General features: G+C 43.5%; 1 protein-coding gene across 1 annotated transcript in view; it reads left to right on the top strand.

Annotated features, from left to right (window-relative positions):
* Positions 1–12,238: 12,238 nt before the first annotated feature.
* The window catches only part of Suz12 (SUZ12 polycomb repressive complex 2 subunit), a 53,260-nt gene continuing 52,067 nt past the window's right edge, over positions 12,239–13,431 (top strand). The window contains exon 1 of the mRNA XM_017795219.2: positions 12,239–12,765. Within this exon, the coding sequence (XP_017650708.1) occupies positions 12,474–12,765 (292 nt within the window). The 5' untranslated portion in view covers positions 12,239–12,473. The remainder of the gene's footprint in view (positions 12,766–13,431) is intronic.

Here is a 13,431-nt window from a genome sequence, read left to right on the forward strand (position 1 = left end):
GGGTCTCCCTGTAGCCCTAGCTGTCCTGGAACTCACTATGTAGACCAGGCTGGCCTTGAACTCACAGAGATCCACCTGCCTCTGCCTCCCAAGTGCTGGGATTAAAGGCGTGCACCACCACACCTGGCTAAGAATAGACTTTTAAAAAATAGATGTAGAAAGCCAGATGTGGTGGTGCATGCTTATAAACCTAGCACTCAAGAGGCTGCTAATACAAATTTAAGGGAAAAACTTCTCTTCTATGAAAGGACTCTTTTCAACCAAATTAAAATTTCTTCTCTTCTTGTGTTAATTTGATTCTAAAGTTTTAGAAGAGCAGAAATTTATCCTTTTTTTCTTATTTATTTATTTTTAGTTTATGTGTATGATTGTTTTGCCTGCATGTATGTAGGTGCACCACAATACATGCAATGCCTGCAGAGACCAGAAAAGAGCATCAGATCCCTTGGAACTGAAGTTACAGACAGTTATTAGCTATCATGTACCAATGCTCTTAATTGCTGAGCCATCTTTCTAGCCCCCTGAAATTTATCTTGATATAAAGAAGTACAGCCCCTCTAATCATTCCCTCTATTTACAGTTTCTTTCTGATAGAAAATGGTTACACAATTCTGAATTCTATTGAACAAATAATCTCAAGATATTTTTCTAGGAACGTAGAGTACAAGCCATCCCAGTGACAATATGAAAACCTATGTTGTTCTTGAGAAAACAGCTGCTAAATTCTGTGATCTCTTCAGGATATAACCTTCCTCTGTTCAGCCATGGAGGTAGCAGCTTTCTTAAGCTGGTCATGTTAATAAGTTGTTAGCATTTTCCATATTGAAAGTTAAGTCAGAGTGGTAATAATTTCAGAGAATAAGGTGTGACAATGCCTTTCAAAGGATTCAGTTTATGAGATAAGAAGATATGAGTATGAATTTATTCTATGTGTGTCTATCTGTCTGTCTTACCATGTTCCCCAGGTTGGCCTCAAACTCCTGAGCTCCTAGCCTCCTAAGTACCTAGGGCTATAGGTATGTGCTGCCTTGAGTATAAAGAAACAGAAAGAAATTCAACCAGGAATAATGGCAGTTATTTCCCCAAGAAGAAATTTTACTGGAATGTGCAAGCAGAACTAAAATCCTAAATAGAATATGGTGAATAAAGATGTTTGTTTGAGGGATGGGTGTGGTGGTGTACACCTTTAATCCCGGCACTTAGGAGGCAGAGGCAGGCGGATCTCTGTGAGTTCAAGGCCAGCCTGGTCTACATAGTGAGTTCCAGGACAGCTGGGGCTACAGGGAGACCCTTTCTCAAAAAGACCAAAAAATAAAAAAAAAAAAAGATGTTTGTTTGAAGCGCATGTAACATCTAAAGAACAATGAAGTCACAACTGACATTGTGACACACACCTGTAATCCCAGCACTCAGGAGGCAGAGGGAGGAGGGTTACCTTGAGTTCATAATCAGCTTGGTCTACATATCCAGTTTTAGACTAGCCAGCACTACATAGTGAGGCCTTGTCTCAAAATAACAATAAACAACACAACCAAACAAAAAATAACATTGATTCTGTAAATTAAGAGATAAACACTGAGCCTTACAGATTCTTTGTCAACCTGTACTTTAACATCCTATATGATCTTGGCAAATTATGTTAGTCTGGGACTCAGTTTCTTCAGGTGTATAAAAAGTGGCGAGGCTGGAGAGTTGGCTCAGCGGTTAAGAACACTGATTGGTTTTGCAGAAGACCCGGGTTTGAATCCCAGCACCCACATGGCAGCTAACAACTGTCTGTAACTGCAGTCCCAGGGGATCTGACAGCCTCTTCTGATCTCCCAGGGTGCACGACACAGGTGCACTTACCTACATGCAGGCAATACATGCATACACATAAAATAAAAATAATTAAAAAAAATTTTTTAAAGTGGCTTAGACTTGATACTGTTTCCTCAAGCCATAAAATTTATTTTCATATAACAAGTTAATTTATAAATAGTAATTGCTAAACATGGTAACAAGTCTGAAAATAGAGCTCTCTGTGTCTCTGTCTCCATCTGTGTCTTTGTCTCTTTCTCTCTCTGAGACAAAGTCTCCCTTATGTAGGTCAGGCTGGCTTCAAATCCAGTCTGCTACACTTAATATCTCTTTTTTTTAATTTTTATTTTGTATGTATGTGTATGGGTGTATTGTCTGCATGTGTGTAAATGCACCTGTGTCGTGCAATGTCCATGGAGGTCAGAAGAAGGTGTTGGATCCCCTGGAACTAGAGTTACAGACAGTTGTTAGCCACCATGTGGGTGCTGGGAATCGAACCCGGGTCCTCTACAAGAGAGGTCAGTGCTCTTAACCACTGAGCTCTCTCTCCAGCCCTACTTGATATCTCTTAATTTAACCTAACTGTAGTAAATTAGCAACTGTGAAATAAAGGTGCACTTATAAAACCTTAAATGGACATCCAGAAGTAGTTATACTACTTGGTTATATTGATATGATTTATGAAAGACAATGATAGAACCTGGGCATAGTGGTGCACGCCTTTAATCCCAGCACTAGGGAAGCAGAGGCAGGTGGATCTCTATGAGTTCAAGGCCAGCCTGGTCTACATAGTGAATTCCAGGCCAGCTGGGGCTACTGGGAGACCCTGTCTCAAAAAAGACCAAAAAAAAAAAAAAGAAAGAAAGAAAAACAATGATAGAATGTTGTGGCTTTAGTGTATTCCCCAAAGTCCATGTGTTAGAAACTTAATTCTCAATGCCAAAGTGTTGAGAGGTGGGACCTTTAAGAGGTGATTACATCAAGACAGTGTCCTCATAAATAAGATGGATGACATTATTGGGGGAGTGGGTTTGTGCTTGTCCTGAGATGCCTTGTTAGAAAAACAAGTTCAGCACTTTCTGTTCACTCTAACAGTTTTTGTTATTTGGATTTTGTTTTGTAACCACATGATGCCTCTGTCATGGGATGAGGCATTTCCACATGGAGACCCTCACCAGATGCACCCTGAATCTTGGGGCTTCTCAATCAACTTCATGAACTGCTAGCCAAATAAATTTCTTTGCTTGTAAATTACTCAGTTTGTGGTATTCTATTATAGCAGTAGAAATGGACTAAGACATGTACCATGCTTTTTCCCTTCGTGGAAATTGAAGAAAGCATTTATTTTAGAAGCAATAAGTTAATACAAATAGGAGAGGTAATAATAGCAAGACTAAAATTTTTTTTCTAGATAAGATATCCACGAGAAATTCAGATACTCCTTCACTTACAGTAGGGTTATATCCCATGAGCCCATTATAAACTGAAAAATATCCTAAGTTAAAATGTATCAAGGGCAACCTGATTACAGGACCACCACCTCCCGCCCCGCTCCCTTCAACTTTTTAATAAAACCTTGCAGGTTTGCCTTTAACAAATGCATTTAATAGTGCCAAATTAGCTTAGTAACATATTGCACAGTAAAGTGTCATTTATTTCTACTTCTAATCAGGTGAAGTAATGGGAAGCTGCAGCTACTGGGACATGAAAGACTGCCACACTGCATATCACCAGCATGAAATTGATAGCTAAGGATGTAGCTCATTTGCTAGAGTCCTTGCCCTGCATGCACAAAGCCCTGGGCTCACCCTCAGCTCCACCTAAATAAGGTATGGCACCACAAGCCTAGAATCCCAACACTGAGGATGGTAGAGGGCATGGTAAAGGCAGGAGAATCAAAAGTTCAAGGTCATCTTTAGCTACAGTTTGAGTTCTAGACCAGTCTGGACTACATGAGACCCTGTCTCTAAGCAAAACTTTTATTTGCTCTTGGACCAGCAAGATGGCTCAGTGAGTAAAGGTGTTTTCCATCAAACCCAAGGACAAGTTTGATCCCCTGGAACTCACATCTGGCAGGAGAGAAACAACTCCTGAAAGTTTTTCTCTCACCTCCACATACCTACTGTAGCATGTGAGTGCACACACGCTAAGTGTTTAGAAAAAAGATCAAAATTGAAATTACCAAGTAAGGTTTCTATTGAATTCAGATCACTTTCATATCATGATAAAGCATTAGAAATTCTAAGTTTAATCACAAATGAAGGATCAGGGCTGGGAAAGTAAATTAGCAGTAGAGCACTTACCTAGCTATATATGAGAGGCCCTGAATTTGAACCATGCCACTGCAAAATGAAACAATGTAATAGAAACATATAAATAATATATCCCTCACCACATAATTCTAGCACCAAGAAAGTAGAGGCAGAAGGATCTCAAGTTTAAAAGCAGTGGAGGGTATATAGCAAGTTCAAGACCAACCTAGGCTGGGCTAGATAGCAAGGCCCTCTCTCAAAAAATGAAAACCAAAGACTGGGGATGTGGCTCAGTCGGTAGAGTGCTAGCCTAGCATGCAGAAGACCCTGAGACTGATCACCACCACTACATAAGTAGGAGTGTTGGCACACAGGCTTGTAATCCCAACACTCCAGAGGCAGAAGCAGGGGGATCAAAAATTCAAGGCCATTCTTAGCCTGAGCCAGTTCCTTGCCAATCTGGCATACATAGGACCTTGTCTCAAAACAATAACAATAAAAGTTAGATTAAAAAAAAGAGAGAGCAAATCAGGCCAGGTGTGGTGGTACACACCTTTAATCCCAGCACTTGGGAGGCAGAGGCAAGTAGATCTCTATGAGTTCCAAGCCACCCTTGTCTACACAGTGAGTTCCAGGCCAGCTGGGGCTACAGGGCGACCCTATCTCAGAAAGACCAAAAAAAAAAAAGAGAGAGAGAGAAAATCAAAATAAAATAACAAATATAAATCATGGGCCATCTGTATACAGTGAATTTTTCATCTATGAGATTACTACCAAACAAAATAGTCTTCATTATCCTTAGATGTTGTTTTGTTTGTTTTTGTTTTTTGTCTTTTTGAGACAGGGTCTCCTTATAGGCCCAGCTGGGGGCTAGTCCTAGAACTCACTATGTAGACCAGGCTGGCCTCAAACTCACAAAGATCCGCCTGCCTCTGCCTCCCAAGTGCTGGGATTAAAGGCGTGTGCCACCATGCCTGGCAGGTTTTTTTAAAAAATATTTTATTTATTTATTTTTTTATGTGTATGAGTGTATTGCCTGCATGTATGTAAGTGCACCTATGTCGTGCAATGCCCATGAAGGTCAGAAGAGGGTGTCAGATCCCCTGGAGTTATGGATGGTTGTTAGCTGCCATGTGGATGCTGGAATTCAAACACAGGTCCTCTGCAAGAACAGACAGTACTCAACCACTGAGCCATCTCTTCAGCCCCTTAGGTTTGTTTTTAAATGCTCTTGAATTTTGAGGTATATCCCAGAATACACAATTCCTGCCATTTCAATTCAGTGTTTCTCAATAGCAGATTTTAGAAGACAGATTACATATAGTATAATAGAGTGATTAAAAAAAAATAGTGTCTGGTGTGGTGGTGCACACCTTTAATCCTAGCACTTGAGAGGCACAGGCAAGCAGATCTCTGTGAGATCAAGGCCAGCCTGGTCTCCATAACAAGTCCAGGTCAGCTGTGGCTACAGGGAGATCCTGCCTCAAAAGAAAAATAAAAACAAAAAACCCCAAAATTAGCAAATAGAAGCATTATCTTCAAATGAACTATAAAGAGATCAAAACTGAACAGATTTGATTAAAGATAAGAAAGAAATTGGGCTGCACAACTCAACTATATTACAGCTCTGATTTCTCTGAGTAGCTTCCTGAAACTCTACAGTTTCCAAGAAAACCGCCCAGATACCTGTGCTGTTCAGGAAAACATATGGGTTTTGAGCCCCTTGTAACTGGGTTTGTTTGGGTTTTTCTGTTTTGTTTTCTTTTTTCTTTTGAGAGGGTCTCATGTAGCTGAGGCTGTCTTTGAACTCCTGATCTTCCTGATACCTCCTTAAGGCTGGACTACAGGCATATTGCCCCTTCTGACTCAGTAACTAGATTTAAATCCCAGCTCTTTTTATAAATTTTAGGAGTGTTAAGATGGTTACTTAATCTTAGATCTACTTACATGTGCATAAAAGGGGTTAAGAATACTATCATTGCTGTTTATGATTGCTATATGGATAGGATGGATATTTAATAAATCTCAGTTCACTTCACTTTTGTTTAAAATTAGACATAAAACAACTTGTCCCATAGTTATTAAAAATGAGCATAATAGCTATTTCAAACATGGGCTTCCCAAAAGTAAAATTTAGATATTTCCAATTTGGCTCAGGTGGTTTGTTTTTCCCTCTGGTTATTAGTGTCAAGTTTTCTCTTGTCCCAGGGGTTCTAACTAGGGCATGCTACCATCTTTATTATATCTAGTTAACTCTAGATACACACACACACACACACACACACACACACACACCAGTGGTTTATTAAGAAAACCCCACAACACACAGTAAATATTCCATGGTTCTTATACTTTTCTTTCTAGACAAAATAAAAATGATTAAACATTTGGTTTTGAGTTTCAAGTGGACACCGTCCCTTCACGCTACTGCCTATTAGGCAGGTCACTGCTATTTTTATCTTGCAGGTATTTTGTTTTGTTTTGAAGTTGAATTTGATTATATTTTTCTTGGAACTTACAAACATAATCAGTTTAATCAAAGCATGACAAATATTGCTTCTAAAAGTTACTTTTATTTTATGAGATCCTGTCCACCCATCTCTATTATTTGCATGTATATAAGTGTACCATGTAAATGCAATACCCATGGAGACCAGAAGAAAATGTTGGATTCCCTGGAATTAGAGTAACAAAGTTGCTAACCACCATGTGGGTGCTGGGAGCTAAACCTGGGTCCTCTGCAAGAAGAGCTATCTTTCCAGCCCTGTGACAATTTTTTTTTTTTTTTGGTCTTTATGAGACAGGGTCTCCCTGTAGCCTCAGCTGGCCTGGAGCTCACTATGCAGACCAGGCTGACCTTGAACTCACAGAGATCCACCTGCTTCTGCCTCTTGAGTGCTGGGATTAAAGGCATGTGCTACTACACTAGGCATACAAATATTCTTGATAAACTAAGCTTGTAGGCTTAGTTTAATAGTTTCAGCCCATCTTAAGGTGATGAGGGTAGATGGAGGATAGAAACTGTACAAGTAAAAAAGAGATTTGGTATCTTGGTTATTTTTTGGCAAATTCACTGATTCTGATGATTGATTTCTGTCTCAGAGATAATATTTACTACTTTTCTTGATCTATAAATGATAGACACAACATCTTATATCTTTAAGACTCGGCAGTTTTATGATACAATGATAAAGAGTGAGGCTTCTGGGGATGAACTGTCTAGATTAGAGTCTCAGCTCCAGAGCTGGCTCAGGAGGTAAAGGTGCCTTCTGCCAAGCCTGACAACTTGAGTTGGATTCCCAGGACCTACATGTTGGGAGCAGAGAACCACGTCCTGAAAGTTGTCCTCTGACAGTGCATATCCCCCAACCCACATAAAAAAGAAAATGTAGGGGCTAGAGAGATGGCTCAGCGGTTAAGAACACTGGTTGTTCTTGCAGAAGTCCTGGATTAGAATCCTAGCACCCACATGGCAGCTAACAACTGTCTATAACTCCAGTTCCAGAGGATCTGACAGCCTCTTCTGTCCTCCATGGGCATTGCACAACATGGGTGCACTTACCTACATGCAGGCAATACACTCATACACATAAAAATAATAAATTTTTTGTCTTTTTTGAGACAGGGTCTCCCTGTAGCCCCAGCTGTCCTGGAACTCACTATGTAGACCAGGCTGGCCTTGAACTCACAGAGATCGCCTGCCTCTGGCTCCGGAGTGCTGGGATTAAAGGCATACGCCACCACACCAGGCTTTAATAAATATTTTTAAAAAGTAAATGTAACTGAAAAAAAAATAAAAAGAATCTCAGCTTCACTGATGAACTTGTGCAAGTTGTTTCATTATTTTTTTTCTTATCAATGAAATAGAGATCATAATAGTCTTATTAGAGGGTGAAAGATTAAGTTAGAAATGTTAAAAACTTTAAACCAGATGTAGTGGCCCATGCCTTTAATCCCAGCAGTTGGGAGACAGAGGCATGAGGATCCCTGTAACTTCAAGGTCAGCCTCATCTACATAGTGGGTTCCAGGCCACCTAGGCCTGCACAGTGAGACCCTGTCTCAAAAACAAAGAAAAACCTTTTTACACTCCTTGGTGTATAGTTAAGACTCAGTAATCATGATCATAATGGTGCACTGGCATCCATCCTTATCTGCACACACTGAGTGAGCCATTATTTTAGACCAGACACTATGATAGACACCTGCTCTAAGATCTTACTGCAAAATACAATAAAAAAGATTTGCTAGCTGAACATCATGGCACAGACCTGTATCCCAGGATTTAGGAGGTTGAGGCAAGAGGACTGGCACAGGTTTTAGGCCAGCCTGAGCTACAGAGTAAGATCCTATCTCAAAGTTACTGAAGACTACTCCTGTAACACAAGAGGGTTTTTTGTTTGGTTTTGTTTTGGTGCTAGAAGTTCAACTCGGGACCTTGGGCATGCTAAGGACATGCTCTGCCATGGAGCTACCCACTCCATAGCCTGCCCTTAAGTTGAACATGATTTAGTTTGTGAACCAGAAGAGGAAGAGTTCAAGGCCAGCCTGGTCTACATAGTGAGTTCCAGGACAGCAGGGGCTACAGGGAGACCCTGTCTCAAAAAGACCAAAAAAAAGCCTTTATTTATACTAGTCTCTAAGTGAAATTTAGAATTTGTTACCAAAAGAACAGATATTTTAAAAATATTTTATTATTTTTATTTTATGTGTATGAGTGTATTGCCTGCATGTATGTGAGTGCACCCATGTCGTACAATGCCACCGAGGTCAGAAGAGAGCATCGGATTCTCCTGGAACTGGAGTTAAGGACGGTTCGTAGCTGCCATGTGGGTGCTGGAAATCAAACCTGAGTCCTCTGCAAGAGCAGTCAGTGCTCTTAACCACTGAGCCATCTCTCCAGCCCCTGTTAATGCATTTTTATGAAGTCTTCACTAGCCTGCTAAAGGTCCATGGCACAATAAATGTTAAAGACCCCCAACACAGATGTCTATATAAAACAAAATACAGGTAGTAATGAGAGTGTACAATAGAGGGAAGTATAACAAGATGTTTTGGTAAGAGAAGCTTGTCTTGCCCTCTTTTGAAAGGAATTTTTAAAATAGACTGTGGACTTCACTAACTTTATTTTGATTGCAAAAGGAATATAGAGAACCTGTACTGAAGCTACAAAAGAACAAGTCACTAAACGAACAAGTCATTTACCCTCCCTCAGGCTGCTTTGTCAGATATAAAATGGGAATGATGCCAGTGTCATAGGATCATTATGAAAAAGGGAGTTCACATCCATAAAAACATATTGACAACTGTGCTAATACTATCACTATCCTTTCCTTACAGGCATTAAGCATTTATAATTGACAGTGAATTGGCATCACAAATCTCAAAAACAGTTGTCCCCGCAAATTTAGAAGTAACAATATAAGCTAGCCAGAGACTCCCAAGACAGATCCAGAAATGTTTACTTGTTTGATAAAGATAACTAAAATGACCCCACTACTAAGTCTAACTTGTCTGAAGTAATAGTTTTTTTGGCATTCAATATACATTCTAGGTAAAGAATGCAGAAACAAGAATTTGTTAACAGTGCTTCTCTCATGGCATAACTGGCTTTTTCAAGATTCATGCTGGTTAGCTGAAATGTGTAACATCATGTCCATGTCCAAGTTTGCCATTTCCTTTAAAAACACCCCAAATCCCTTAGGTCCATTTCTTTTAGCACAGATTTATGATCTTTCACTTGGTACTTGACTGTATCTGTCTCTCCTTCTCCCCTCCAAGAGAATCCTGGCAAATGATGAAAAATGAGCATTTTGACAGTTATATTGATGGCTAGCTAAATTAGCATTCTAGTTTGTAACTTGATACCTTGTGATTTCGTTAGAGTTATTTAATTAGTCACAGTCTGACTGAATTTCTTAACCCTATAAAGCTGAAGATAGGCAGTTAAAACTCCAGAAATATCCCTGGGGTGCATTAATCAGAGATGGCTTACTTCGAAAGTCTAAAGAAGAAAAACATCCCTACACTTACTTTGCAGGGAGAAATTTCTTCTAATATGGAGACTGGTATAACAAAGAGGAGAACATTCTACACCTTTATCTGACTATAAAATATAGGCAGGCTATCTTTAGAGCAATTGGTAAAAATGAGCGATACATACAAAATTTAAGATGTGTTCCTAAAATGTCAAATTTTATATTATCATTTGTACAGCTCACTTTAAGAAGCAAATGCTGTGATAAAAATTAGTATTTAAGGGCTGGAGAGATGGCTCAGAGGTTAAGAGCCCTGACTGCTCTTGAAGAGGACCTGGGTTGGATTCCCAGCAGCCACATGGTGGCTACTTACCGTCCTTAACTCCGGTTCCAGGTGAATCTGAAGCCCTCTTCTGACTTCCGCAGCATTGCACAACATGGGTGCACTCACATACATGCAGGCAATACACTCATACACATAAAAAATAAATAAATAAAATATATATTTTTTAAAATCAGTATTTAAATAACCATTCCAAGATAACTAGTTCTGTAAACAGATTGAATGATCCTCTCAAAGACACTTGTCCTTTAAATAGGCTTTTTTTTTTTTTTCCTTTTTTGAGACAGGGTCTCCCCCTAATTCCAGGTAGCCTGGAACTTGCTAGATAGACCAGAGATATGAGATCCCCCTGCCACTGCCTCCTGAGTGCTGGGGTTAAAAGCATGCACCACCACTCCAAGCAAATACAGGCTTTTTTAATGAAATTTTTTAAAATTACTTTTTTGGAATTTCATGAGTACTGTAGTTACATCATGTCCACCCATCTCTGCAAAGTAGGCTTTTGAAAAATGTCCTGACCATGAAATAGTTTTGCTTATAGATTGGGACGTTGAGGAACAGTTTTTTGGGTTTTTTTTGGTCTTTTTGAGACTTTGAGACAGGGTCTCCCTGTAGCCCCAAGCTGGTCTGGACTCACTATGTAGACCAGAGTGGCCTTGAACTCACAGAGATCCACCTGCCTCTGCCTCCCGAGTGCTTGGAATAAAGGCATGCGCCACCACGCCAGGCCTCTTTTTAAAAAATATTTTACTTATTATTTTATGAGTGTATTGCCTGCATGTATGTGAATGCACCCGTGGCGTGCAATGCCGCGGAAATAAAAAGAGGGCTTCAGAGTCTGCTGGAACTAACGGTAGTTAAGAACGGTTAGTAGCTACCATGTGGATGCTAGGAACCGATCCCAGGTCCTCTGTTCTTAACCGCTGAGCCATCTCTCCAGCCCCGGAACACTTCTTTTTAATGTAACATAAGATCACAGGACTTGAATTGGAAGAACATTTTTGAAGATCATTTTGTCCAACTTAAAATCCTAATCTTTAAGAGCACTGGCTCAGCTGTAAACCAACCTGTCCCAAAAGATGACATCTGGCCTATGCAACCAACTATGCAAGCAAGACCGGTAAAGCACCGAGTCCTCTCAAGTTTCTATAAAATGAATAGATTCTCAAGAAGTGTCTGTTCTTCGAATCACCCGTTTGGGGCGGGGGTAAATCAAGTCTCTACTTTCTTCACGTTCAGAAGCCACAACCCGACTCAGCCTCACGGACCTACACCGAACACTTGTTCCATTTCGCTGAGCCGACACGGTCCGACCACAGCCGAGGCCACGCGGGGGCTGTGCCAGCGGGATTCGGCCACAGGAGGCCTGGCACGTGGCGGCGAGGGGACAGGGACGCGGCCGCCTTCAGCGGAGCACACCCCACGCGTGGGGAGGCCCCTGGCAGAGCCCGCGCGGGCTCTACTGTCCGCGGGGCGTCTCGGCTCCTTTCACAGGCCCCACACCCGCCGTTTCCCTGACGCCCGCCTATCTTCGAGGGTCCCAGCACCCCCCCCGGGGGGGGGGCGGCGAATGACGACGCTCGGAAGGCGAGAAACGGCTCCCGAGTCCAGGCACTGGCCCCTCTTTGCCCACAATGCACCGGGGCCAGCAGGAAGGCCGCTCCGACCCCTAATTTTCCCGCGAATTCAGTTCAAAGAGGCGGCCGGGCCCGCGGTCGGCAGCGCGCACGGGCCAACCAAGCCGCGCCTCCGCGAGAAGCGCCTCCGCGTGACTGACGGGGGTATCCGCGGGCCAACGGGCTGGGCGGCCGGGCGGCGCGCGCTCCCGCCGGCCAATCAGAGCGCCGGGCGGGGAAGTGGGCGGGGCGAGGCCAGGGTAGGGTGAGCGGCCTCCGAAGCGGAGCGGGGCTCTGAGGAGACACTTTTTTTTTCCTCCCTCCTTCCCTCCTCTCCTCCTCCCTTCCCTTCCCCTCTCCTCCCCTCTCTCCTCCTTCCCCCCTCGGTCCGCCGGAGACTGCTGGGCCGAGCGGTTGGTGCTACAGGCGCTCACTCTCCGGGGCCGCCCGGCGGGTAGCTGGCGGGGGGAGGAGGCAGGAACCGCGATGGCGCCTCAGAAGCACGGTGGTGGGGGAGGGGGCGGCTCGGGGCCCAGCGCGGGGTCCGGAGGAGGCGGCTTCGGGGGTTCGGCGGCGGTGGCGGCGGCGGCGGCTTCGGGCGGCAAATCCGGCGGCGGCGGGGGCTGTGGCGGTGGCGGCGGTTACTCGGTCGCCTCCTCCTCCTCCTCGGCTGCGGCGGCGGCAGCGGCGGCAGCGGGGGCCGCGGTGTTACCGGTGAAGAAGCCGAAAATGGAGCACGTCCAGGCTGACCACGAGCTGTTCCTCCAGGCCTTTGAGAGTGAGTGTAGCGCGGTACCTCTGGCCACGGGACGGGGCGCCGGGCGGGCCCTGCCGGGTGCACTTGGGGTGGAGGGAGAAAGCGGGGGGATGTCCCGGATCCGCGGGACCCGCCGCGGGGCCTCGGGGGCGACGTCCGAGCGGGGTCCGGGCAGGTCCTGGACTTCCCGAACGTTCGGAGAAGGCTCGTCGGCCAGGACTTTACAGTTGAGCCGAGCGCGGCCGGTAAATCCGGCACGAGTTCTGGTTTTCTTTGATGCCTTCCGTACTCTACAAGTACCGGGGCTGCAGTTGTAGGATTCTAGGGACAGGATACAGCCTGTGCAGGGATGAGTGCGAGAAAGACGGCGGGATAGTCAGGAGCCTGAAATGCCTTCGGACAGACCGGGACTGCTTGATAACATGGCACCTTTTGATGCTTTAAGCTTTTCAAACGTATTCGCCCATTTTATGGGTACATAGACTGAGACAGAATGGGAGAGCGTCTTCAGAGACGACCTCAGAGTTGTCTTATTTTCAGAGCGTTTTCTTGCCTCGATTTTCTGTTTTAAAGGATGCTTGGAGGGCGAAACTGACTTATTTGGAAAGGGGAGCACGATATCTGGAAACAAACAATAGAATTTATAAACAACATTATGACTAGAAATAAGATGAAGGTTTTTTAATG

The sequence above is a fragment of the Nannospalax galili genome, unplaced genomic scaffold, assembly GCF_000622305.1.
Source record: "Nannospalax galili isolate Female #2095 unplaced genomic scaffold, S.galili_v1.0 scaffold8, whole genome shotgun sequence".
In the NCBI taxonomy this organism is placed as follows: Eukaryota; Metazoa; Chordata; class Mammalia; order Rodentia; family Spalacidae; genus Nannospalax; species Nannospalax galili.